The sequence below is a fragment of the Melospiza georgiana genome, chromosome 6 (genome assembly GCF_028018845.1).
Source record: "Melospiza georgiana isolate bMelGeo1 chromosome 6, bMelGeo1.pri, whole genome shotgun sequence".
NCBI lineage: Eukaryota > Metazoa > Chordata > Aves > Passeriformes > Passerellidae > Melospiza > Melospiza georgiana.
In genome coordinates, this window is record NC_080435.1 from 4,276,150 (window position 1) to 4,304,105 (window position 27,956).

General features: G+C 35.9%; 1 protein-coding gene across 4 annotated transcripts in view; it reads left to right on the top strand.

The window, feature by feature from the left end:
* Positions 1 to 27,956, top strand: part of UBR1 (ubiquitin protein ligase E3 component n-recognin 1) — a 58,584-nt gene that overhangs the window by 1,488 nt on the left and 29,140 nt on the right. For 2 of the 4 annotated variants that reach the window (XM_058025881.1, XM_058025884.1), the window contains exons 2-24: positions 8,294 to 8,550; positions 10,642 to 10,720; positions 12,020 to 12,130; positions 13,487 to 13,617; positions 14,622 to 14,763; positions 15,277 to 15,339; positions 15,631 to 15,754; positions 17,481 to 17,588; positions 18,038 to 18,126; positions 18,825 to 18,923; positions 19,611 to 19,768; positions 20,415 to 20,514; positions 20,788 to 20,916; positions 21,130 to 21,310; positions 22,165 to 22,226; positions 22,444 to 22,554; positions 23,514 to 23,579; positions 23,689 to 23,790; positions 24,412 to 24,475; positions 24,889 to 25,013; positions 25,934 to 25,986; positions 26,965 to 27,067; positions 27,600 to 27,648. In XM_058025881.1, coding sequence (XP_057881864.1) covers positions 8,294 to 8,550; positions 10,642 to 10,720; positions 12,020 to 12,130; positions 13,487 to 13,617; positions 14,622 to 14,763; positions 15,277 to 15,339; positions 15,631 to 15,754; positions 17,481 to 17,588; positions 18,038 to 18,126; positions 18,825 to 18,923; positions 19,611 to 19,768; positions 20,415 to 20,514; positions 20,788 to 20,916; positions 21,130 to 21,310; positions 22,165 to 22,226; positions 22,444 to 22,554; positions 23,514 to 23,579; positions 23,689 to 23,790; positions 24,412 to 24,475; positions 24,889 to 25,013; positions 25,934 to 25,986; positions 26,965 to 27,067; positions 27,600 to 27,648 — 2,506 coding nt within the window. The remainder of the gene's footprint in view (positions 1 to 8,293; positions 8,551 to 10,641; positions 10,721 to 12,019; positions 12,131 to 13,486; positions 13,618 to 14,621; positions 14,764 to 15,276; positions 15,340 to 15,630; positions 15,755 to 17,480; positions 17,589 to 18,037; positions 18,127 to 18,824; positions 18,924 to 19,610; positions 19,769 to 20,414; positions 20,515 to 20,787; positions 20,917 to 21,129; positions 21,311 to 22,164; positions 22,227 to 22,443; positions 22,555 to 23,513; positions 23,580 to 23,688; positions 23,791 to 24,411; positions 24,476 to 24,888; positions 25,014 to 25,933; positions 25,987 to 26,964; positions 27,068 to 27,599; positions 27,649 to 27,956) is intronic. The other 2 variants (XM_058025882.1, XM_058025885.1) reach the window with 1 other exon arrangement.

The following is a 27,956-nucleotide window of genomic DNA, read 5'->3' on the forward strand; positions in this document are numbered from 1 at the left end:
ATCAGAGGCTGAGTTAGCCCAAGCAATCCATACAGCTGGTAACAGTGGTATTTGGAAAAACGAGGAGAGAGTTGTTGGAGAGATCCTTAGCTGCTCAAAGGTGATGCTGGTGCACTAAGTTGTCTTACTTTTTATGTGATTTCAGCCAATTGAAAGTGTCTGGACCAGAATTAGAATTCCAATGAAGGTAGCTGGCCATCCAGACCGTGTTGCCTGCCATACATCCAAGCAAAATGCAGGGATTTGACAGGGAGCAGGGGCTGAGGGTATGTTATAAGAAGGGAGAAGAAGAGCCTGAGATGGGTACTTAGGTTGTGTCTGACAGCATTTGTCATGTCAGACAGCAAACCTGGCTATAGTGATGCTGGAGACTGCTGTAATCTGGAAGCAGTATCCCCAATTTATTGCTGTCCTAAAGATGGTACTAAGTAGCTAGAATTAATATATCCTGCCTGACTTGTGCTTTCCCTGTGCAGAACTGTTCTGAAAGTTACTGTGGTGCTAGAATTGGACAGTGGTGTGGATTGGAAAGAACTGGTTAAATAGGGTGAGCTTGGGCTTGTCAAACTGAACTTGTCAAATCTGTCTGAATGTCTGAGCAGTCAGACAGACTCTGGCTCCTCTGTTCATCCCTGGCTTTGGGTGCTGTTGGCTGCAGTGCAGCACCACGTGTGGCTGCAAGCCTTCCCAGAACGCTGGGTGCATGATGCAGGATTACCTGAATGATTCTGCAGGAGCCAGCCTGACTCTGGAATGGATGGTGATGGCTGGGGTAGTAAACTCTTCTGCACCCAGCCCAAGTCCGTGGTGTCTTCTCTGCATTCACCTCCAGCACTTCAGCTCGGGTGACTGTGGGTGAAAATACTGAACTTGGTGTTTCACTGCATTAGTTGGAATTCAGGTCCTGTCTGGGCATCTGCTTCTCCATAGTGGCTGTATTGCTTTCTGAGCTGCCCTGGAGGAAAGTGGGCTGAATTTAATGCTAATTCAGTAGTAAACCTTGTCTGCCAAACTCGGGTTTACTTTCTTTCCTTTCCCAACAGCATCCACAGTTTAGATGGCTGATGGGCTGGACTTGGCTTGTCCAGTAGTTGGCTAGCAGACATTGCTGGTGGCTTGACAAAAGCCTGCTTTGCAGGCTGGATCTTGCCCTTGGTTGGTTGTCCATTTGTATTCTAAACAAATTCTGGTTTGACTCCTGCCTGCTTTTGTGTCTGCTACCTGGAGCAGGGCCTTGATATTAAGCTATTTGAAGGATTTTAAATTTACACTGAATCTTCAAATGTTCATGTGTGTGTACCTTCTCAGTAATATTTGCAAAGAAAAGGTTTGTTTTTTTTTTAAAGGTTCTTTCTTTTGCCATCAGTCAGAACTCGTAACAAAAGGTGAGATGTAAGTAGTGCACAAGAAGAGAAAAGCTTTAACTATTAGGATATTTTCTTTAAAGACAGGAAAATTCCAAATTTCAGTTTCATAATGTAAAGCACGATATAGGCACTTGTGCATTTTAATGTATTTCAGATCTCTTGTGTCATTCAGTGCTGTTACATAGCTGACGAAATGTATATGAGGACTCCTGCTACCCTGGATGTGTCCTAATCAAGCAGTAATATGGAAGGGATATTCATATTCATGTGCAGGTTGTTTCTTGAAATTAGTGAAATCTGAGTCAGGCCTCTTATTTGGAGTTGCAGTGTCTTCTAAACTGAACTGACCTGCTTAGACCAGATGACACGTCCATATAATTTTACTTTGCTAAGCCAAATTTGTTTAAAACTTTGTTTTAGGTAAGCCATCATATCCTTTATCTAAGCCCTGAAATGCACACGGTCAAAGCTGCTGTATTTAGAGCCGTGCAGCATATTGGCAGAACAGTGTTTACTGCACACTTGTGTCAGTGTCCAAGGAATGGAGCTGTGAAAGCTGCAGCAGGTAACTGGAGCATGGCCCAAGTCCTGTTTGCATCCCTGTTTGTTTACTGAAGTTCTTTGACATTGTTACAGCATCTGGTAGTGCTGTGGTTTTTTCTCTCCTGTCTACTTACACTCGGTAATGTTTGTGACTTTTGTTAGTGCAGGGGTGAGCTGATTGTGAGGGTGGTATCTGTTATCTTTGCTTGAGTCCACATAAAGTGCACAACATGTGGTTGCTCTAGTCCCATTACAGTATTGCAGTTGTGAGAGGTATGTGGCTTCAGGAGAAAGCAGTGAATATTCCTGATAGCATATAACTGTTTCAGTGTCTCCTAGATGTCACAGCAGCAGAGAAGTTAGGAATAAACAGGTTCTTGTATAAGGGAAAGTATTTGAGGGATGCTGAGTGAGTGCTAAATATGGATAGAATCACCTGGATATTTCTGCACATTCTTTCAGTGCAGAATTAGCGTGTACAGTGGACCTTAAAATTGATGATAAATGGAAAATAAGTGTGAATACACAGAGAATTAAAAAAAAGCAGTGGTGTTGTTTTCTACCCCCTGCACCCCCCAATCCTTCCATCAATGAATTACTTCTTTGTAAATATTCACTGTAGTTGTGTGTTTTGAAGTGCAGCCTGGTGCTTGCTGAAACATTTCATGGATGTTATGTTCCTTCAAATGTAGGAGACCACAGGATGGATGTTAAGGATTAAAGAAAGAATAAAAGTATTTCCTTTGTTTCTCTAGAAACAAAATTAAAATTATGTCAAATAAGTAGTCAGAACTTCAAATTAAATTTCAAAGTCTCACAAAATAAGTAACTGCAAAGATGATTTTGTTATTTTTATAGGGAGAATAACTTGTCCCCCAAAATATTTTGCATATTGTTTTGGCTTACGGTGTGGTACTAGATTTCTGCTTCCTCTGGTGTTAATTGTATGTTGCTATCTGTCAAATGCAGGTTTCACCAAAAAACTTGGAACATAAAAAAGATGATTAGATTGCATGTCCCAAAGACTTAAAAATTAGTTCCAGGTTTCCTGGCTATTTTTCCTGTTGCAACTACTTAGTAGTAGTATCCTGCTAATTTTGCAGCATATTTAGGCTGGAGTATTCATTTGGTAGGGAGGTACAATAGAGATACCTCCAGCACGGTGGAGAGAGCTACAAGCCATGATTTGACTCCAGTTGTCTCCTTGGGCAGCAGATTGCTTTCAGGCGCTTTCTCCCATGAGCTGCAGCTGTGCTCTTGGGTTTTGAGGGTGCCTGTGATTTAAAAGTGACCTGCAGTTTCCAAGAAGTTGAGCAGCTTAGGTCTGTGTGTTGTTTACTCTGAAGAAGACCTTAGTTTTAGCTGTCCAGCAGCTGAAACAGCAGCAGATAGTGCTGGTGGTTGCTTGTCCTTCTCTGGTCACCCATTTGCTGTGGCTCAGCTCAGCGCTGGTGACTGCTGGAATCGAGGTAGGTTGTGCTCTAGACAAAGCTTTATTAGTCTGTGCTGGTTTTGAGTCTCATTCCAAGAGGGCAAACACCTGCATCATTAAAGCATCTTTAGGCATGAATTGGCAGCCTGCTTTGGCTCAGGGGCCAAAGTTAAATGACTGAAAAAATCAAAAAGTTCTTTTATGTCTTCAGGTTGAAGTTGATGTTTTGTTAGGACAACGTTAGACAGTCTTGAACGTTACCCGTGTTGTGCCAAGGGAAAAAAACTTTATAAACCTAAGTTCCTTCTTTTAGTGTAATTACTGACATGTAGAGCAGACTGGATGCTAAAGTGAGATGACAGATGCATCAGAAAACAGATATTTTGTATTTGAGTTCTAAAGATTAATTTTTACAGCTTAGATTCTCTACTAAAACATTGGCTGTGCTTTGTTGGAGAATGTGAAACAACATAATTCCTGTGACAAAACAAATTAAGTTTCTGTTTTAACTCCCTGAATTGTGCCCTTCCAGAGATAGAATTTATACTCCTAAAAAAAAAAAAAATCCACCTTCATTTAAGGCAAGGAAGAAGAAATATGTAGATTTCTAGTGTTTATTTTTGAAGCCTCTTCTTTTTGGTATATATATGTTTGAGGCTGAAATGGATTGCCTTGTCTTCATGTCGCTTTTACTAAAAATAATGCCTAGGTGTTCTGTACTCTAGTTGGATTTTATTTTCAGTGCATTAGAAAACTGGCAATTTTAAACCAAAATAATAAGAAGGAAAAATGGAGCCAAAATGTTGAAAGCAGAATCCTTATATGAAAATGTTAGTTCAAGAATCCTTTGAACTTTCCTTTTCAAAGAAATTTTTAGTATTCTGCCTACTTATCAAAGAACTTGTGCATATTTATCCTTTTAAAATGTCATATGTTTCCTCAGTTAGATAATATCAGAATAAAAATTTTCTAAGATGCTGTTCTGCTAATTGCTATTTAACTTGTACAAGTGTTCTGTGCCTTGAAGTAAAGCTGCCTTTTGCATTTGGTATTTATGTTGCATGGCACTGCTTGAAATCAGTATGCCCCCAGCATTTGAAATATTTACTTTTAAAAGCCTGCTTTTTCTAGCTGCTTTGACAGGCAGCTGGTATTGTTGTCTCGTGCCTGACAGATTTTTGCTATACATAACAAAGGATTTTATTATTCCTTTTTATTATTCCTTTTAACTGGAATGCTGGACCAGGTACAGGTTTTAGCTCATGCTACTGGTAGTGTCTGTTCCTTCATAATTTCTTGTTTTATGTTCATAAATATTAATATTCCTTTTCACTGGTTAATTTATAGATCTAAATATAGTCTTGAAATTTAGGCAATCACTTTTGCACTAAAAGATCAGCTTGTCAATCAATGCAGTTAAAGTGCAGCTGCTTTTTGTAATATTGCCTCGTGCAAGCTGTTATTTGGAAAAGACTTCAGAGTTCCAAGAGAACTGTACTTAGAAGGTAGATCAAAAATTGTCGTGGAAGAAACAGCTCCTGAATTAGTGTACATAATAAACCTCAGCAATGATAAGGAAATTTTGTCATAGGGGCGAGAAATCTCATTTGATGCTTGGTCAGCAGGTGAAAAGTGAATTGAGGGTGTTGTTAACTTTTCCTCCCCTTTTTTCCTTACACACTTCTTTCTTTCTCGTTCCTGTTATTATTGGTAGTATTCTTAAACGGAATGTGTTTATGAAAGACAAAATTGGATATGGCTCATCCTGTCAAGAAAAACAAAAAAACCTATCAATTCATATGTGTTTTTAATATCTGTAGCAATTGAGCACTTGGCTGGTATGAGCTCAGGTAAGGGAGTGAGTGAGCAGAGGGAAAGTGGGACTTCTGAAACTTGAGTTTCAATTTGTGGGCACAAGGGGACAAAGAGTGTCAAGCTGAAGAATCAAGTTTAATCTAGGGGGTGTTTTATTTGGCAGATTTTGTATTGTTAAAAGTTTTGTATGTAATTTTATACTTTTGAACATAATACAGTAAAAAGATTTTGATGAAAGGAATAAATTATTTCTCATCGGAGGCACAGAGGGTATGGGATAGGTCTGAAGTTTAGCCTGGTGCAGTTTTTAGAAATAAGAAAAATAATGTTCTTGTTTCTCTTGTGGATATGGATATTTCCTGGGTGATGTACAGGCTGAACATATATTTTAGTGTTTTTATCAGAAGGCAGACAGCCTGCTTGAGAAAGTTCTCTTGCTTCCTTTCTTCCCTCTTCTTTCCTACTTCCTGTCCTCTCTTGGAACAACATTTAAATAGAATTAAAAGCTTTGCACAAGAATGCTTGAAATGCTTGTGAGTTTGACTGTGTGAGAACCCATTTTATACTTCTGGCAGATTTTCAGGGAAGCTTAGCCTTGTGTTTCTTGAAGCTATGACATGCTCTGGACCGACAGCGCAGATCTAAACTTGCACCATCTCCTGGGAACCTGGGTCATTGAGCTAGAAGGGGACACATTGAAATTCTCTTGTGCTCTCTGTGGAGCACAGAGTGTGCTACAGGACCCACATCCCACCCTCCTGCATTTAAAAAATACAGTGACCAAATTGGGAGGGGGATTTGAAGAAGGCATGATGCAGTATAGGTAAGATAAAACAAAAAGTAGTTACAGGAGGAAGCATGTTTAAGCAGAAACACTAAATTATGAAGTTTAATTATGATAAGAATAATTCCTTCTACTCATTTAAATCAGATGCATAAAAAAATAAACACATGATCAGGTAATTCAGTTTTCAGCTGCCTCTTACCATTGAATATCTTTCTCAGAGCCATCAGCTGAGTGTGATTTTTTTGTTTGTTTTGTTTTTTCAGTGTTGATATGCAAGTATCTGATAAATTTGGATTTAATTTCTAGTTACTTTTTGCAATTTAGTGTCTTTATGCCGTGGGTAAGCATTGCTTTTATTTAATAAAAATGTTGCTAGGTGGTTGAAAAATTTGAATAATTTAATTAAAATAAAAAGGCACGCATTTAATTTGTTTCATTTTCTTTTTGTTCCTCAGATCTCAATATGTGAAAATAAATGCATATCTATATATTTGAGTGCATGTATGTATATGTATACAGATTGCGTATGTATTATGTATGTGTGTATGCTACAGCTTTTATGACCAATAATTTCTGTGGTGCTTACTGTTCAGGTGATATTCTGGAACAAAACCAGATTTATTTGTTAGCATTGGAATTAAAAAAACTGTCTCCTTTCAATTCATGGATGGGTCTTCATTTTCAGATAATAAGGGATAGGTTTGAATGCTTTGTGGTTCAAGGCATCTGACTAGACTGATCAAGCTGCTGCACTTACAAAATAAGAATATTCTGATATGATTGTGGGCAAATCTGCTGTTCTGCTTGACCACATTATCCATGGCTTATCTTTTTCATCAGCTTCTGCTGTGCATTTTCACCATGATAAATGAGGTAATGGGCTACCTAAGGATAATGCTGAGGAAGATTAATGGCCAAATAAATAAATAGAGGATTGAGGATTTTTTGCTTTTCACATAAAAAGTTATGTCATCTACTTCTTTGACTCTTCTTTCAGTCTGAACCCTTTGGTGGTTGCTTTGCTCGCTCCCTGCTTGCTGGCCTGGAAAAACTACCCTTTAGAGCTTTATGAATTTACAAATGTATTTTTTTTCTTGCGCTCATCTTTAATCTTTTGTGCAGTTTTGGGCCCCACAATATAAGAACGATGCAAACCTATTGGAGGGCAGCAAGGATGGCAAAGGGCCTAGAGGGGGAGGCTGTATGAAGAGCAGCTGGGGTCACTTGGTCTGTTCAGCCTGGAGGAGAGTGAGGGGAGACCTCACTGCAGTCTGCAACTGCCTGGTGAGGGGAGGAGCAGGGGCAGGCACTCATCTCTTCCCTGTGGTGATGAGTGACCTGAGGGAACAGCATGAGATTGCATCAGGAGAGATTTGGGTTGGATATTACCAAGAAGTTTTTCCACCGAAGGGTGGCTTGGTACTGGAACAAGCTTCCTGAAGAAGTGGTTGTGGCTCCAATCTTGCCAGAGTTCCAGAAGCATTTGGACAATGCTCCTAGGCACGCACTGTGGTTTTTGGGGCTGTCCTGTTTTGGACTTAAAGATCCTTGTGAGTCTGTTCCAACTTAGGATATTCTATGATATGTGGATTTTAACCAAGGTTGTGTTTGAAAGGATGTTCTCTTTTAGAGCCTTGACTGACTTGCAATAGGAAGAACCAAAAGTTATTTCTAAATCATGGGAATAATATGAAAAAATACAATTCCGAATTGAAAGACAGTAATAGGACAATTGGAGAGAACTGTTTGGAGAAGTAAAGAAGTTGGAAGTGAAGTTATGGACTAAGAACCTCAAGTCAAAATACAAGTACTTTCATTAATTGTTTTACAAAAAAGAAATTGCATTTTAGCCTGGTTTCTCAATGACACTAAGCTTCCATGAGCATTTGGGCTCTTTCTTCCTCAGCAGCTATTGACCTCTGATGATCAGTCCAACAAGGCTTTCAGAAGACATTTTGTGACTATCATCAGGCAAAGGAGTGAATCCCAAACGTTTCCCAGCTTTCCATTTGTCAGCAGCTGAACAGACATCAAGCTTTGTGAATTGGTTGGCCTGTGGGGGAAGAGTGCAGTTGAAAATTATTCAGTGCATGGGTTTCTCTAACACTGTAACATTGCACTTGCCAGCTCTTGGCTTAGAGTGTTTTTAGTAGAAGACTTCAGAGGAACAGAGGTGGTGAAAAATAGCGGAGAAATCACTGGAAATCCATGGTTTCTTGGATTTTATTGCTCAAAGAACTGACTTCTGATGTAGGAAAGAATTGTGAATTCACAATAGAAGTGTGTAATCCTATTTTCTTTATATTTCCTTATTTGTTTGTTTATCCATGGGTGTACTTTTTGTTGCAGTGGTGTGATGAAAGATTCGACTTCCAAGCTGCATTTTTACAGTGCTTGGCAAAACATGTGCCAAATATTTACTCAGCTGAAATGGACCCCTTGGTGGAGAAACAAGAAGAAATGGTCCAGGCAGCAATATTATACCCCCTGGAATGTTATTTGTTTGGGGAGGACCCAGATATGTTCCTGGAGAAACTACAGCAGAGTGGAACCTCCCAGCTGTGTGGAAAGGTGTTCAAAGGAGGGGAGACCACATACTCCTGCAGGTGAGGATGAGGATGTGTTGTTATCAGTGTTCCCATCTGAGGTAATGCAGCAAAGTGCTTTAATAAAATCAGTTGTGCTGCTAACTAGACATTGCTTGTGTCATGGGACTTCTTTTCTTAACTAATGTTGGCATTTGTTTCCCATTTCAAGCCACTTTAGAGTGAGGAAAATTGTGTATGAAAAGAGGCTTTGGTGGAGAAATGGGGAGGGAAATGGAAAAGTTACTAAAAGTACTGAAAGCTGTTTGTTAAAAGTGTTGGATGATAATGTATGAATATGGAGTCTGTGCCTGAATTGAGGGGTACAGTACTCACTCACCCTTTCAAAGTCTGAAAAAGAACCCAGCATTTCTGAGCATCATCAGTCCTTTGCTTTGGGAATAGCTGGGTGAGCAATGGTAATTTTTCACCTTTTTTTCTCATCCTGCAGTATATTAAAGGTGGCAGCTCATTGAATTGATAAAATTAATTTTATTAATTCCTGTTAATACAAATACGTTAATGAGTATCGTGAATAAAATATATTATTATTAAAAAGCTAGCAGTTTTTGTGGTGAATGTAAAGATTGCAACAGTTCTGGCAATTGATGAGCATTAATATGATGTTATTGCCATAGTTTATTCTAATTTTCAGTTTATTTTAAAGGCTTAGAAGATTTAATTAGAAATAGTAAGAGAATATTATTAAGGATGAAAAGCACGATCAGTAAAAAATCCATTCCTTAGAATTTAGGAAGTGTCAAAATAAAAGCTCTCTATATACTTTATTTATGAATTTCCCTGTAAAGTTTTAATCAATCACATACTCTTCAGCCTTTTCTAGAAATCAGCTAGTGTTGTGCATGAAAGGAGTATGGTCTTTGAAGAAGTCCTGCTGTGTGTACTAGAAAGCTGCATGAAGGAAAAAGCAGGACAAGGCAGTTTAGTGCTGTTAGAACAAGAATAATTCTCTTCCTACCTCTCCAGAGTTCATGTATGACAGCAGGCAAAAAGACAAAGCTAAATGTCTGAGTTGGTCTCTTTCTTATTTTTTTTGGGTTGCAGTCTTGCAAAAATGTGGTAGTATTTCTACAAGGTACTGTATTGTACTTCTGCAACTGAAGCTGGGTATCTGTTTGCTTTAGGCTTCTGAAATACTAAAAATAAAAGATACTCTGCAGTTTCAAAATCTGAATGTCTTGAATTTCAGATCTAGCAGGCACTTCTATCTTCTGTTTACTTTGATTAATCTTTCAGTAGAGTTATGGTAATAAATTAATGTTACAGAAGTATTAAATTATTGTAACGATTGTTATAATCTGAAGGTTTGGAAGGATGCTATTTCTGTTATCAGAATTACCTTGATGTTTTAGTTGTAAATGAGGCTTGAACTAAATGTTGAACAATGGTTTAGAGTAAAAAATTTGATATTTTGTCATTTAGCACCTGTCATCCACATTTTGCATAGAATAAAGATGCATTTAAAGAAAAAAATGTCCATGTTTTAAGGAAAAAGGCAATATATAAAACTATGTATGTGAAACAGAGGATAAAATGGAATTAGATTGCCCATGAGTGTAATTCCCTATTTTCAGGTTATTGAAATGCATGAGTGAAACTTTACAAGTTACATTCGAAGTATGCATTCCTAGCTTATTTAGTAAGGAATTCTTTTCAGACTTTAACTTCTGTTTTAAAAGTTAGAAACATAATCTTGTAGAGGTGTAGCAAAAGTTTAATGAGCAAACCGACTACTGACTGATGTTGGAAACAATAATAAAGGTTAATTCAGAGTCCTCACTGGTTTTCCTAGCTGCTTATTCTTAGCAAAACCAGAAAAAGTTTTGCTAAGCAAGTTTTGAAAGTTGAAATTGAGCAAGTTTTTGACTGAATTTGATGCAAGAGATTTCAGCACATGGTTCAACTTAACAAGACTGGTTATTCCAAGTCACAGAAGGATGATGAAAATCAATGTTTTTATAATTTGAATCTGTTGTTAATCTCAATTTTTTTCTTTTTTCTTTTTTTTTTTTTTGAGCAACATATTCTTTTGTGCATGAAAATTTCATGTGTTTGTTTTAGAAAGTTTTCCACTTGTCATTTCTGTTGCAGAGACTGTGCAGTTGATCCAACTTGTGTGCTCTGTATTGACTGCTTCCAGAATAGCATTCACAAGAACCACCGGTACAAGGTAGGAAAATCTTCATTTAAGAAGTGGTACTCATAGCTTTAGAGGCTACAATGAACTGCATATAAACCATTAGTAATTTTACTATTGAAAAATTAAATTCTGGAATTTATGAATTAATCTCTCTCTCTTGTGTTTTTAGCTATGTAAAGCTTCTAAGAACAGCAGCTTGCTAATTGAAGAAACAAAGGAGTGTTTATTAATGCATACAGCATAATTCTCTTTGGCAATTTCATGGAAGTGTAGGTCAGAGCAAAGAGCTGTGACTGAAAATGGCAGTTGTGTCTTAAGTCCTAGTCAGTTTTGTTGGGATACAAGTAAGGTGAAAACCCAGGGAAAGCAGACAGTAATGATTACAGAGCGCTTTGGAGCCACAGCTGGGCTGAGAAGCTGTTTTCATTTTTGTGTTTTTCAGTAAATTCTTCAGGCAGAACATCAGCTATGGATGTAGGTAGTTGGATGGGAGCAGATTTGTAACATTTTCATCTAAAGAATAGAGAATGTGCCCTTTATAGATTCATAGAATAATTTATGTTGGCAGGGGAGGTCACCTAGTCCAGCCTCCTGCTCAAAGCATGTCTAATTAGATCAGCTTATTTTAAAATGTTTCAAGTAAATAACAGATTTTTGAATGTCTTTTTATTGGGTTGGAGTTTTTTTAGAGTTATTACAAGATTGGGGATTGGGAGGAAGCTAAGGGTAATTGGTTTTGCCTGAGTTTTGTCTGAACTTTTTGCCAAAATGGAGGCTCAGAATTTGTACTCTTCTGGAAGAGCAATGCAAAGTTAAAGTTATAAAAATGTATTTAGATGCTGATTGTGTCATCTTTTCTTTGGTTAGAACTACTACTAACTGTCTGTTTAATGTGCACATTGTTTTTTTATATTATTTTCTAACTTGGTGAAGTAATTTTAAAGAATGCATAGTTTTGCTATTATTTTGTGAATAAACCCAGAAATATTTTGCATTTATAAATAAGAACACTCAACAGTCAAAGGCTTTTTCACTTACTTTCAAGTTAAATTTAGTTTGGACTTGCATAGCTTTCTGTAGGAGCAATTTATTTATTTCTTTATTTTCTGCTCAAAAAGTTTATCTTTTACCCCCCTTCTCCTTTGCGAGGGGTAAAAGATAAACTTTTAACAGATAAAAAGTTTCCTTTTATCTAAAAAAAGTTATGGTAAGACTCTTCTGTTTTTAAGTAGATATTTATATTTGTGGTTGATTTAAATAATTCACAATGCTATTTTCCTCTTGCTTTTTATGGCCATATTTCATGACTGAAATACATGGGTTTTCCAGATGCATAGCTCCACTGGAGGTGGATTTTGTGACTGTGGGGATACAGAGGCATGGAAGGCTGGACCACTGTGTAGTAAACATGAGCCTGGAGCATCAAGTTCTCCAAAAGAAGTAAGAACATTGCTTAAAGTGAAGTAAAAAATTTTGTAAATGTTACTTTCTTATTTTAAAAAGTGCTTATTTCAGTATATGTCTTGTATAACTCATGTAACAAGTTCAGTCAAGTTGAATCAGGATTTCCTTGGTCAAGGTGTTTGGGTTCAAACATGTATATTAGACATCCTTTGAACTTTTTGCTTTTTGTTTGCAGGCAGTTTCATCTACCTGTCTTGTGTGCTTGAGTCTTTCATTTGGAATCGAAATTGCAGTCTCTTGTTCTTTTCCTTGCAAAGTATATTAGTTCTTATTTACAAATAATCGGTTTCCCAGCAGTTAGCAAATGTTTAGAAGTTTGATTTTATTTTTTTCTGTTTTCTACATTACTGCATTAGTGAACAATTGAATTTGTCAGTTACTTCTGGTGTGTGGTCTGTCACTATGACTAAAAAGAATGTTCTGTGCCTTGAAACTTAACCTTTTATGCTAGGATGTCTCATGGTTATTGTACCTGGTAAAAGAGCATATTAACAAAAATATGCCATCTTACAAGGAATTCTAAAGACAATGTAGAAAAATCAGCTGCTTGAGGTAAAATTTGGGGTTTTTTTCAGAGTCCTTCATTCTGAGATAATTTAGGATGAAAAAAACCTCAGCATTTGTCATTGTAAGCAGACCCCAAATCCCTGATGGTTTTGTAGCAGACATACTGTTATTGATGTTCCAGTCCAAGAGTTGAATGGAAAAGGAATAAAAAGCACTGGCCTTACAGAAAAATGAGACAAAGTTTTCCTTCACTTTTTTGTCCTTCTTTTTGAAGAAAGTTAATGGATTTCAGAGATAAAAATGGTTGAAGCTGCAATAAGGAGTGATTTGTTTACCAGGGGAGCTTGTTGCTTGGTCTGCACTGGAAACTTTTAATGTCTATGGGAATGCAGAAAGCTTTTAACAGCTTTTTTGAATGCAAATTAAAAAAAAAAACAAAAAACAAACCAAACAAAATTATAAAAATTAAAAAAAAATTAAAGAAGTATTTTTAGAAAAGAAACTAACACATTTGATGAGGCCTTTCATATTCTAGGCCTGGATAAAACATGGATGCATAGAGACAGGTATATGAAACTGTTGGAGCACTACTGAGAGCCCTTGCAATGAAATAACTTTGTAAAGAAGAAATTAGGTGAGGTTAATTTGCTTGAAAATTGTGAAAAGAATTATTTCCTGATTGTAGTACACATATGTATATATAATTTACAGTATATATATATATATTATAGTATAATTTCCTACAATATTAATAAGGTACTATATCAAACCCCATTTAATTTTTTTAGATTCTTTTCCATATTAATATTATCTCATGTTTTACAGAATTCTGAATGTCAGTTGAATGAAGAAATTATGGAGCATTCTAGAAGAGTGTTTCCCTCTGTGATAAAATACATTGTAGATATGCTTATCTGGGAGGAAGAGAAGGAACTGCCTGTGGAGCTCACCATTAGGTAGGGAGTATTTCCAACTTTCTTTTCAGTTCATTAGCAACTTGGATTATAATGTTGCCTGAAATAGTCTCATACTCATGCAGACATTAGTGCTGAAATCCCTGTAAACAGCACTGTGGCATATATGACCTAGAGTTATGAAGAGAAAAGCTTTTAATACTTCATGGGAAAAGTAGTGTGTGACTGTCCTCCCTCAGTCACTGAAGGGAATTGCTCCTGAGCCCCCCTGATCTACAGTGAAATGGCAGGTCTTCGTGCAGGGGAGGAAATGTCAGGAGTGGAGAGACTCACCAGGTGCATTGGCTGCCTTGGGAGACACTGATGGGGTGCTAAGGGGCAGGGGAGCAGAACTGAGCTGGCAGGTTTTCAAGGATACTTTCCACAGTGCTTGAGAGAAAGATGTGGACAAACCTGTTAGCAAGGTCTGTTGCAGTAGGACAATGGCTAATGGTTTGAAACTCAAGGAGGGTAGATTTAGGATAAATACAGGAAGAAAGTTTTTGCAATGAGGGCGGTGAAACACTGGAACTGGTTGCCCAGAGGGTTGGTGGATGCACCATCCCTGGAAACATTCAAGCTCATGTCGGATGGGACTCTGAGCCACCTGATATAGTTGAAAATGTCCCTGCTCATTGCAGGGGGGCTGGACTAGATGAATTTTAAAGGGCCTCTCCAACTCAACCATTTTGTGATTCTGTGAAAATGGAAAAAGGCTGTGTATCACATTAAAAAACAAATGGTTCATAAAACAGCAGAGAAAGGAAATTATAATAGAATATCAAAGGACTTCAAAACTTCTCTTTTGTACTTGATACATAATTTCTATGGCTTTTTCTGGCACAGATGGTGGGGGATGTCATTAGCATGAAGAATATGCTTGATTTATTTGAATAACTTTTTAATTTGTATTTGGCATTCATCTCAAGCTATCAATTAAGCTGTATTTGAAAGGATACTATTTACAATTTTACTTTCATTTGTATGATACGTTACCTTTTTCCCAGCAGAGAGAAGGTAGACAGCTACTACTGTGTCCTTTTCAATGATGAACACCATTCTTATGATCATGTCATCTACAGCCTGCAAAGGGCACTTGGCTGTGAACTTGGTGAAGCCCAGTTGCATACAACTGCTATAGATAAAGAGGTTAGTGCATTTGGGATATCAGAGAGTCACCTTCTAGTCATTAGGAGTTACTACTATAGTCACTTGGTTATAGAATCTTTGTTTCTGGTTGCTGGAGCTTGAGGAAAGAAAGGCACATGGCTGAGCAACTCTTAGTCAGCACTTGTTCCCCAGGTGTGGAAAACTTGTTTAGGAAGCACATATCTCTGGTTATATTCTGCTATTTCATGTACTTTGTGCCAGGAGGAAAGTTGATATGGTTTGTGTTCAAAGTATTGTGCAGAAATCTCTTTCATCTTTTTAATGTGTACATGAATTTTCCTTCAGATACCCACAACTTGGTCGTTGTGTTGTTGATTTTTTTTCTTACAGACAATGATGTTAATTTTTATTTGCTTCTTGGTGTTTAATAGTGCTGTGAGTGGTGTTGGGCTCTGTTTTTCCTATTATGTATTAAAAGCATAGCAAGGATCAGACTTGTGATGCTTTAGGTTTGCTTTGTATTGGTCTCATGCTCAGTATTTTCTTAAACAGGGTCGTAGAGCTGTTAAGGCAGGACATTATGCCTCTTGTCAGGAAGCAAAAGAAGAAATTAAGGTAAGTTCCTAAAGTAATTTTCACAAAAAAACATCCCATACCAGCCTAATTAGTATTGACACTGAGCACTTTTTGTCTGCCATACCATCTTTAGCTTAGTACGTCCATGGTTTTATAATTTGCCTGTGAACTTTTTGGAATTGAATTTACAGTACCACATTTGAGATAGATATCTTCAGAAATAGATCATCAAACTGTTTTCTTTGTTTTGCTTGTGAAATAAATAGTGAAAATAAATAATTAAATAATGTTATTTTATTTTCTATGCACTAATATTTACCTGACTCCTAGAGGCATTCTGAAAATGTTTCTCAACGGCCTCTTCACGTGGAGGTTCTGCATGCTGATGTTATGGCACACCAGAAGTTTGCCTTGCGCCTTGGTTCTTGGCTGAACAAACTCATGAGCTATTCAAGTAAGCATTGCTGAGTTTTGTTAAAATAATGCCATACCAGTATTTGAATAAATTAAGCAGTGTTATATATGATATTCCCTTAATTAAAATACTTTGATGTTGTTTCTAATTAGAAAATTATTAGTGCAGTAGCAAGGGTAATGATATCCGTTAGCAAGGTTATGAATAGCAGTACTTTTCTTCTTGTTGAAATAAATGTGTTTGTTTCCCTGATGGAACACTATCTCAAAATTTCATTATTTTCACGTTTAGCATCACATGCTCTCAGTGTGTGACTCCTTTACTTAAAAGCTTCCCTCCTCAGTGCTGGTGCAAACCCACAGAGCATCTCTGTCAGTGGAAACATACATCCTCTGCTTACATCAATTTCTGCTTCAGATTTGATAGCTGTGATTCATTAGAAAGTGTCAATAAAAAAATATTAAAATCTTAATTAATTTTTTTTTCCAGTACTGGAAAGTCTATTTGAAGCTTTTAAACATTGTGCTGGTGTTTGATGATGCTTATAGTTTTAAAGATTCCTGAATCATTGTACTTTTGATTTATTACTATTTTTTTTCATACCTGTCTCTTGCCACACTAAAGCCATTATAAAATTTCTCCACACAATACAAATATGAATAGATTAACTCTAATAACTTCTTACCCTCCTCCTTGATAGGTTAATCTGGTGGTCTGCTTTAGCCCCTTTGTAAGCTTCAATGAATGAAGTGAATGTCTTCTAAGATTTTTTGAATGCTTGCTTGAAATACACAGATCAGAACTGTACTTTTTTTATAATTCTTTACAGTGTTTTACAAGTTTTAGTGTTCTGTTCTTTTCAAGTTTGTATTTATTTTGCTAACAGTATTTTCTTGCTGTTCTGAGTTCTTCAGACAGTTCTTCCAGTTGGTGCAAGTTTTTTGAGTGTGGATTATTTCAAAGTTTCTAGTGAAAGTTTGATTTTTACTGAGGTCAGTTAACGGATACTTTTATGTTTTAGAAGAGTCTCTAAGTACAAAGATTGAAGTCAAACATTCCTGTCCTTCTGGATTATATACACAGAGGCTTTATGAGCCTGATGTTCCATACTCAGCTGGAACCTTTGCATGGTCAGGTGGTTCCTGTTCTTCTCATGGTTTTGTTTCAAGTGGTAGAACATGGATCAAGAAACATTTAATAATGTTTATTTCCAAGTTGTCAGGAATTTGATTCATGACTCTTCACTTTTCCTTTTCAAATTAGTAACATAAGGCCTCATTTTGGAACATTAAAAACCCGAGGTTGACTGCGATATGTTGATCTCCAAAACTGCTTCAAGTACTGTATCTACTGATAGGTGCAAGAAAATACTGAAGAATTTCTGAAATTCTACAAGACTGACTTTCAAGGCCTGAGGCAGTGACCAGCAGAAACTTGCCTAGTCCTGAGCATTTCTATGCTGACATAGTAAAGGCCTCTTGTGGATCTGCTTTGCAAAGCTGTCTCAGTTATTTTCATTTTAAAATACTCTTCTGCATCACAGGATTTATTAAATTACGTAGGCAAGAATAATAGGAAAAAATTAGTGAGGCAAAGCGTATATGGAAGTATATTCATTGAGAAAAAATGTTAAAAGTAATTCTTACTTAAGCGCCTTCTTTTTTTCTTCTTTTAAGTAATAGATTTATGTAATTGTAAATTTCTTGTGTCATATAATTTAATTATTGAAACATTCTTGTACAAATGAGTAGTTTCATCCCGACAGGTGACTTTCGCCAGATCTTTTGTCAAATATGTCTCAAGGAAGAAGCTGGATCTGAAAAGCCCTGCTTTATAAGCAAGTTGATGCTATGGGATGCAAGGCTTCATAAAGGTTTGTTTATCCATGTTGCTAAAAACGAAAGATTTGTCAAATTAATTTTTCACGTGTGTGACATATAGATAAATGTGAGTGCTATGCATGTAGAATTACAGTTCTTTTTTTTTATTACAGTTTTTATACAGCTTCAATTTTTACAGCTGAGCTAACTTATATTTGGGATATGTATTTGCCACCTCAATTTGTCCTGCTTTATGTATCTTGAAAAATCTTTTTACAAAATGCAACCTGACCCTGAGTGACTTGATTACTTGATGTTTTAAATACATACCAATAAATGTCAATACCCAAAAGTAATTAATAACTGTGTTCGTATGCTTCATAACCATTTCAAGACTTTCAATGATTCTTTTTAATCATAGTTTAGTAATTGGTTCCTGTTTTTCCACAAAATATGCATCTTAGTACAACAATGTGACGTGCATTGTATTGGCTCTTCACAGGGGCGAGGAAGGTTCTTCATGAACTTATCTTCAGTAGTTTTTTCATGGAAATGGAATACAAAAAACTTTTTGCTGTTGAATTTGTGAAGGTAAATGGTTTGATTTTTATGCTATGAATTTGTACTAACTTTATGAAATTTCCTCCCAAACTGAAAATTGTTTCAGTATAAATAGGGAATTTTAAACGAGCAGAACCTCAATAACTGTCTCAGCCTTTATTGGAGTGCAGTTAATTAATTCCCATATCACTGGTTTGTTCCTTAGAATATGCTTGTTTGATTGCCATATTGTTATTATTCTGTGTATATTTTGAAATGCCAGATGAACTGCAACTGAAATTGGCCTTTCTTTTTGAAAATTCGATACAATAAATGAGAAATATACAAAACATAAAACAAAGTGTGTTTTGTTTTAGGGTGATACTTTTTAATTCTGATAAAGATGATTGATACTTTTTGATTTTCTCTGGACTGAAACAAAGCAAACAAAGACTTGCATTACTCATTGCACATGTCTTTTACAGACGGTTGTTGAACTATCCATGCAGTTCATTGCAAGAAATAATTCTGTTTGCAATCTGACAAATCAGTTACATTTGTGCTTATCTTCAGTATTAAGGCAGTGGGGGCCATACTGACTTGCTTTGGTGCATTGAGGATATTGTGCTGTTTTTTTGGATGTGATTCTATTAGGTGGGAGAGACACACTGAGATGTAATTCTTGTGAATAAAAAAGTAAACATTTTTGCTAGCATTTGTTTAACGTCCCCAATACTCTCTTTTTCTAGTATTACAAGGCATTGCAAAAGGAATACATCAGTGATGATCATGACAGAGTTCTCTCTGTGACAGCGCTCTCAGTTCAGATGTTCACTGTACCTACTCTGGTATGTACAGCTTGGCTCTGCTAGAGGTGTAAAATAAGTTGGAGAATTGCTAGTAGTACCACCTTTGCAGATTGTTGTGTTTGGCAGGGAGACTTTAGCATTGCTGAGTTGAATATGAATGATTTTGAGATTTGTGAAAGCCAATATGAAAGCAGGAGCTTGAGTTGACGTGAAAATTCATTACAGAACATAGAGGGAATGCAAATAAGTATAAGTTCCTGGCACATTGTACTCTGCATTAACTTTGTGTATTTATTTACTGCTCACATTTACCTGTCTATGTGACTTTCAAAACAGGGCAAGGGGGTAAAAAATGGTTAAGTGTCTTCTTGTGGGGGTGAAATATGGGGAGGAAGTATATCTATAACTTTTAAAAGTTATATGTTTCTTAGCTGAAGTACTAATGCAAAAATTCTTTTCTACATGATCTTTCTAGGAAAAGAATGGCATATCCATTATATAGATGCTGTCAGAATTGAACAAACATACGTAGTTGTTGAACAAACTTTGTAGTTGATAGCAGTTGTGTTCCTGTGCAATAAATACTGTGGGAGTTTTTTTTATTTTGTGCTCTTTGCAAATGCTTCAAAGAATTTTTAATGAGGAAGAGAGGGATTCAAAGGAAAAATACTTTGATGATAACATTAACAAAAACAGGAAGAAAAACATTTCACTTTGTTCTTGCAGGCCCGACATCTGATTGAAGAGCGAAATGTAATCACCATCATTACAGAGACACTCCTAGAAGTGCTTCCAGAGTACCTAGACAAAAATGACAAGTTCAACTTCCAAGGCTACAGTCAGGACAAACTGAACCGGGTATATTCAGTAATATTTGACCTCAGGTAAGTGTAAGGCTGAGAAGCTAGAGCAGTTCAAAAATACTGGTAGCATGATGAGGTGTTTCAGTGCAGAGTCTGATGATTAAACTGCTTTAAAACCAAAGCCAAACCCCTCAAAAAACATACATGATATCTTAACGTTTTCTTTTCAATGGAAATTTAAAATTTTAAAATACTGAAATTACATTCTGTAAAAACATTTTTGATTTTCAATTATCAAATTGCATATAATATTTACATTAATAAATAAAATTTATCTACTCTAAGACAGTATGGGAAATTTATCTCTCATTTGCTGCTATTCTAGGAAAGCTGTATAATCCTTATCTGCATAGGGTTTTCTATTTTACTGGTACCAAATTGCTCTAATAAAGTGAGTAATGTTTATTACTCCGTTTATTACACCCCAAACACCTTGGAATTAAAAAAAACCTGTTAATTTCTAGTGATGGAGTCACACCAAGGTATTAGTAGTTCTAGTATTTGGGAAAATTTTGAGTACTTTAAGATGAAGAAGTGATGAAATTTGATTATGTAATTGATGGTATTAAAACAATTTAATTTCAACAACTCTTGACGTACAAGCATAAGAGAAGTCTGAGCGAAGTATGAAAATTTTTTCTTTTTTTTTTTTCTTTTTTTGGGACAGGTATATCTTAGTCAGCAAACCTACAGTATGGACAGACCATCTGAGGGAGCGTTTTTTAGAAGGATTTGTTTCCTTCCTAAGGATTCTAACTTGCATGCAGGTACAATATATTTAAAGAATTTCTTTCTGATATCCTGTTGTAAAGTGATTACAGCTCCTCTTTTTCCCATAATATTATAATGGATGTAAACATGCAATTACACTGTTGAATTCTTCAGTCCCTGTTTTGGGTGGGTGAAGAAGACATGTTTATACAAGTAATACTCATCAGATTTAGTTACATATGTTTTATCTTTTGACTGTGGAATTTTCTGTTGTATTAAGCCTGTGATCACTGATTTAGACAAAGTATTTTGTGGGATTTCTATTTCAGGGAATGGAGGAGATAAAAAGACAGATTGGTCAGCACATTGAGGTAGACCCTGACTGGGAAGCAGCTATTGCCATACAGATGCAGCTCAAGAACATTCTTTTGATGTTCCAGGAGTGGTGTGCCTGTGATGTAAGTATATAAATTTTCTGTGATTCTTGCCTGTATACCTTTTTGGAATCTTCCTGACAACTTTTGAAATAGCAGCTTTTAGAAAAGCTCACAATTGTTCAGTATAGTTTTCCACAAAAAAATTGGTCTGAAAGAATTAATCTGGGTGTGACAAAGAGAGAAAGAAAGGACTGTAGGATTTTTTTTTTATTCTGCATGTATTTTTAATTCTAGGAAGAGCTGCTGCTCAGGTCTTACAGAGAATGCCATAAAGCTGTGATGAGGTGCAGCACAAACGGCCGCTCTCGGGAGAAGACAGTGTTTCACTTATGTGGCCATACCCTGGAGAGCAGACCTTACAGAGTGTCTGCAGATCCTGTCAGCATACATTTGCCACTGTCTAGGACTCTTGCTGGTAAGTGATGTGTTTTGATTGCTGTTTAAACCATGCTTGTCATCCATCTCTGTTTCTTTACTCCAGAAAACATTTGGGTTAAGTGCTTCACAGATTAGTTGGTCTCTGACTTAGTGACATTCTCATGATGAGGAAGACATGTTCCCCATATGTGCCACTAATGGAAAGTTTTTCTCAAAAAACATTACCATGGAGATTGAAGGATGTCTTTTTAAATGGAAAACAGAGAAGTCAGTCACGAAGGAAAAAAATTTCTTGTTAATGAGATCCTTAGTTTTCTCTGCAGTGTTTCTTGTTCTGTTTCTATCTCCTTTATTTAAATGAATGTCCATTATTATTTATCTTGAATTTAGTTTCCAACCATATATATCTTAGGATGGTTAAAATGTTCCTGCTGAAAGACATATTTTGCCAGGACAGGCTTCCAGTCAGAATACAATCACTGCTTTCTATAGAATACAAATGAAATAATATGCTATTATTAAGCTGTAGATTCTTTATCATGTCATTGGATACCATCTGTTAATCCTTGTAATCTTGAAATTAATTTAATACTGATATATGATTCAAATATGAAATAAAAAATTTATTTATTGTATATTATATAGCATCTCAATTTGGATGGTGTTCACTCATTCATTTAGTGTAAATTTATTAATGAAATAATGGTTTGTAAGCCTAGTAAGAACTGTTGTGATTAAAAAAAGGAAAGTATGAAGTCTTTCCTAAACAAACTTAGACTTTTTTTTCTATAATTCTCTGAATTGTAAATGATTTAGCTGACATTTAGAAGGGGTTGGAGAACCTTCACTGATTTTGGTTTATTTTCTGATTTTTCTTCCTTGGTTTTGTAGGTCTTCATGTACGATTAAGCAAGACTGGAGCCATCTCAAGATTGCATGAGTTTGTTTCTCCTGTAAGATACTTCTTTTTTTTCTCCAAATGCTTTTATGATTTATACTCTGGAAAGAAAAAAGCCTCAATCTATATCCTCTAACCTTCATGACACATATACAAGTTATTTTTCAGCTGTCAATACATCTCTGTTCTTTAAACTTACACTTTTAAAACCACTGGCAGATTTATTCTGAGGGGGTTTTTTTTTAATTTATTTTTCCTTTTTTAAATTCTAGGAAGAATTTCAAGTGGAGCTGCTAGTAGAATATCCTTTGCGGTGTCTTGTCCTGGTTGCACAGGTTGCTGCAGAGATGTGGAGGAGGAATGGGCTCTCCCTGATAAGCCAGGTACTCCCTGCAGTGTTCAGTGCTGAGCTGATCCCCTAGGTGTTTGCAAGGGTTGCTCAGTAATGCTGCCAGGGGTTCATCCAGTGCAGAGAGAGGTCATGGGGTCACTCCTACAGTAAATAGAAAGTTTCTGGGTGGAAATTTAGGTCACATGGTTTTATTTCTATCTTCAGCAATAGCTTACCTCCTTGTCTTAGAGGAGTATTTTCATCTCTGCTATGACTCTTTCTTCTACTCTGTCAAATAGTATAATGTTGCTGATGTCTACTTGTAAGCTACTTTCAGATCCCATAATCACTGCCAAAGTACTTGTTGAACTCTTGCTTATAGCATAAAAAGTTAGAAGTTCCTCATTGTGTATGGACATTATTATATACCGAAGTGAAACTATTAGTCTCACACTAAACATTTGACAACCCTATAGCTAAACATACAAACATTTTCTAATACTTGTGACTTCTGTTGCAAGAGTAAAGGTAGAGTCTGCCCTTGCATTTACCTCCTTTGGCTTCACTTTGGGGTGGTTTTGGTTTTGTTGTTTGGTTTTGGGTGGGGGATTTTTTGTTTGTTTGGGGTTTTTTTTGTCTGTTTTTATTCCCTTTGACGGCAGAAGTTCTCAGCTAACCTTGCACAAGACCCTTTGATGAAATCAAAGTAAATCTTGGTAAACCCCTGCAGAATTATCTTTCTGAGAACTGGGGTAGGAGAAGGAGGATGTTTTGATTTAACTCCAATGGCTGCTTCTGAATTATGTCCTCTTGGAAGGGGGTGTGAAGTATGGCATAGACTTTTTCTGGATAAGTGAAAAAACATTTTTCACTTCCATTAAAGTACATATTTATTTTGAAAGAAATGTGGACTTTCTTTTACTCAGTAAAGATGTGGTACGGTTTGAAAGGCCTCAGAGATTAACTGATGTACATTACTTTATATCTCTCTCTTGTTTTTGTGTTTCTTAGGTATTCTATTATCAAGATGTTAAATGCAGAGAAGAGATGTATGATAAAGACATCATCATGCTCCAGGTACAATGTTCTGAATCACTGCATACTTGTCATTTTAAAAAGTTCAGTTTAGTTTTCATTGATTTTGAAATAGCAAATGATGTTCATATTAATTTGGGTTTTTTGATAGATAGGTGCATCTCTTATGGATCCAAACCAGTTTCTCCTGCTGATACTGCAGAGATATGAGCTTGCTGATGCTTTCAAAAAGATCAAACCCACCAAAGATCAGGTAAGTAGCAAATTTTTCTGCTGTTTAATTTGTCAGCTTTGAGTATATGAAACATCAGTAAGAAAAACTAGCTACTGTTGAAAACTGCATTTTTAAGGCCACACTACAAGTCAGTAAACACAGGAGCTTGTGGTTAGGTAAATATTTTGGAATTTGTAGAGGCTTCCTCAAAATTAGCAAGCAAGTTTTGCCCCTTTTGGACCTTTATTTTGGGTCTATAGAGACTTGTCTCCACAGGGAATCTACCACAATCCATGTAAATGACTTTGCTATAGCATTTCTATTCTCTTAAGCCATGTTATGTGCTTTTATTTTGGTTGGAAGTTTCTGGGGTTGTTATGCTTCTTCTTGTGGCTTGAACTTTGATGTAACCCTTCATTTGGGATACATTTTTTAGCTGTTTCTTTTCTTGCGTGTGAATCTTGCACTTCAGTTGCTGTATAATATCTCCTCTGCCAGAGCATACACTTTTTCCAGCTTGTTAGAATGGAAATTTCTTCCTAAAGTACAATGTTTTATCAGTATAGTAGATATGAAGGCTGAGCTCAGTGTCATTTGGTGGATGGATTTTCTTGCACTTCTGTTTTTGTTTTTTTAACCTGATTTCTCTCATTCTTGCAGGATTTGATTAAGCAATATAATGTTTTAATAGAAGAGATGCTACAGATCCTCATCTATGTTGTGGGTAAGTTTCATTTCTCTGTTTTGTTGTAGTAATGGAGGATTGCTTTGACAGAGCAGGCTTGATGATTTTGTTAGACATAGTATAGAGAGGATACTGAGGAATATCTCTTTTAAATAGATGATTCAGTATCACAACTGTTTGTGAGATGGAAACAATAGGAGTTGGACAGTGAAAAAAGCTGTTAGATAGCTTCATAATTGATGTTAAAGTAGAATATGAAGAGATTCCATCTCGACCCATGTTGTTAGGAATCTAGGCTGAGAATCATTTTTACTCAGACACTTGGGACAGGCTTCTGACAAATGCAAGCTTATACAATGAAATATCCCAACAATACCATTATGGTGAAAAATTCAATTTCACTTCATACCTGTCATATTTGCCATTCCTCTCCTTTTGGTTCATTCTGACAGGGGAAAGATATGTGCCTGGAATCAGTAATGTGACAAAAGAGGATGTAATAATGAGAGAAATCATCCATCTGTTGTGTATTGAACCAATGGCTCACAGTGCAATTACCAAGTCCTTGCCTGAAAACGTGAGTCCTGATTTATTTACTTTTTTTTCCTTGATTTACTTTTTCTTGTTTTATGTCTTTCTTCTTTAGCTTTCATATCCTTATATGGAAGCATTTCTAATATAAAGCTTAAATGTGGGTTTGAGAATTACAAAATGGCATGCCAGAGAGGCTTACACACCTTACTGATGTAAAGGTAAATGTCATAGATTCAAGTATGGGCTGATCTGGAAAGACTTGTATGGGAATTACACTTTTTGTTTAAGAGGTGAATTTTTTCTAGAATATTCAACTGTAGTTCTCCTAGGTTCAAAAATAAATGTGAAATTTTCTGGTTTGGCCCTGTAGGGTGATGGAGCTGGATTCCATTCTGGCCTGCATACCACTGATAAATTTAAGCTGTAATTTTGATGACTTAAACCTGTGCAGATCCATTTGAAGTCAAGTATTGTTCATGTCTATTTGAAAACAAAGACTTCTTGACATCCCATTACAATTGTGGAAGATTGAAGCAAAGGCAAGGGATGTGGATTAGATTTTATAGTCTGGAAGTGTTCAGGGCCAGCAATCAATGCAAAAACCCTAAATTTTTGTTGTAAATGAAATAGCCTTAAATATTATCATAGTATCCACAGTCACTGTTTAAAATATCTAAACCTCTTTTATTCCCTTTGTTAAGGGTGGGTGAGCATTGACCTGTTTCTAGAGATCAGCTCTGTTATTAATGAAGTTCTACATTATTAAGTGGAAGTATGATGTCTCTTTGATACTTCCTTGGAAAATGCCAGTTATTAATATCTGCTTTCTGATTAACAGCGGGCAAAAGATAATAGTTCATGAATTAGGGAATTATCTAAATTTGTCTATTTTTGTTACACATAGCATAATACTGAAGATACTTGAATCATTATATGTTTATCCCAAACTAAATTTTTTACCAGGAGAACAATGAAACTGGCTTGGAGAATGTAATTGATAAAGTGGCTACATTCAAGTAAGTTCTTAATGTTGTTTTATAAATAGCTTGAAAGTGAAATAAAATTTCTTAAATATGTTTGGGTTAAACAATATGAACAACTGTCTCTGTTCAGCTTATATTTTGCTATCTTGAAGTAAATATATTTGCAAATATGCTTAGGAAAGAACAGTGTGTGAATATCCTACACTGCTGCTCTTTCTTTCCCTTTGCCACCCTCTTTCTTCAAATTTGGGTTGAGGAGTCTTGGGAGTTCAGTAATCTCAAGTCCAAGTGGGAGAATCTTTGAAAGTTCATTTTTTTTCCTAAGATAGAAATTTAAGAAGTCATTGTACCTTTGACAATCACTATCTAGTAACTGTTATGTTTCTTAGTTGCTAATTTTCTGCAACTTACCCTTTTTTCTGGAAATTAATTTAATATATAAATATATATGTTTGTGTGTATGCAAGTATAGAGAAATAGATTGTAGTTGAACAAAACCAGTGCAAATGTCTGCTACTTTTGTGAGAAAAATGTCTTATTTTAGTATACCTTATTTTAAATTTCATGTGGTTTGCTTGTTCATGTTCAGTTAAGAGCAACTGTAAGTGTACCTGGGAATCTTACTTGGGAAATTATATGAACAGTTAAAAAAATCTCACCGGCTGGAAAGCAGCAAGTATTACTTGTTTTATACTTTGGTTAAAGAAAGGATTGAATTTTATGCAGCAATATCCAATGTCTGAAATTCTAAGCCACACAGTTAAAAAGAATGTTTAGAGGCTATTCTGTGTGCTTTAGATGGTATAGACTAGAAATATTTTGCTGCTGAATTGTTTACTCCTGTAAAGCCTGTATTAAAAATTTAAGGGTCCTAACTGTGCTCACTCTCTGCTTTTAATAAATTAGTAGCCATTATAATTCCTCCTTCTTTAGAAAACAAATTGTGTTTGCCTTTAAAGATGTGCTGAATGTATATTAATAATCTGTATATTATAAATATTTCTCTGTAAGGAAACCGGGTGTCTCTGGTCATGGAGTTTATGAACTGAAAGATGAATGTTTGAAGGAATTCAATATGTTCTTTTATCACTACACTAAGACCCAGCACAGCAAGGTAAGCAGTGTAAGATTCACTCTAAAAGGTTAAAAAAATGGTACATACTTATCAGTATTTAAAGAATTTTGCTGAATTAATGCAATCTAAAGAAATTGGTTCAGTAAAGAGTGTCTGCACCTACCTTTGAAACTAAATGTTCCATGAAATTAAAGTTTTCAATACAAATCTAGATGGTGTGGTTTGCATTTGTGTTTCCTTTTTGGCACCTTGTGTATTTACTCTGTTATCCCATTTTGATCTCAGCATAGAGAGTTAAGAATTACCTTTGTACTGGGAACCCCCAAATTTTGTTTTTATAACTCTTACTGAGGAAGCAAATATGTCCAATTATTTATCTTTACTACAAATTTAAATTCAAAACATAATGTTAAACATGTTTCAGACAAAATTCTAGTTCACAACCAGGAATTTACTGGTATCTCTATGTATCTCATCATATTTCTAGTGTAGGGTTTCTCATAATTTCATTAATCTCATGATTGTGTACTTCTATAGAGGTGCTGATACAGCAACACTCCTTTTTCTGTAGGCTGAACATACACAAAAGAAAAGAAGAAAACAAGAAAACCGAGATGAAGGTAAAATTCTAAAATTAATGATTCAACAAATGTGCTAATTGGTAGTATATGTAGTTGTATGTATATACTGAGCTGTGGGAGATGTCTTGTGACTTCACAGTGGATAGGTGAGTTCATATTAAATTTGTTGTGATTTGTAGTAATTGTCATTAATTAGCACCTGGCATTTCTTTTGGTTTTTTCTTTATCATGGACAGGGATTCTGGAATTTTTAGTTTACGTTTAGGGAAATAAACATGGCACTGTACCTATTGAAAAACCCATGAACTCAGAAATTTTATGGTGGAGTAACTAAGAGGCAAAAGTTG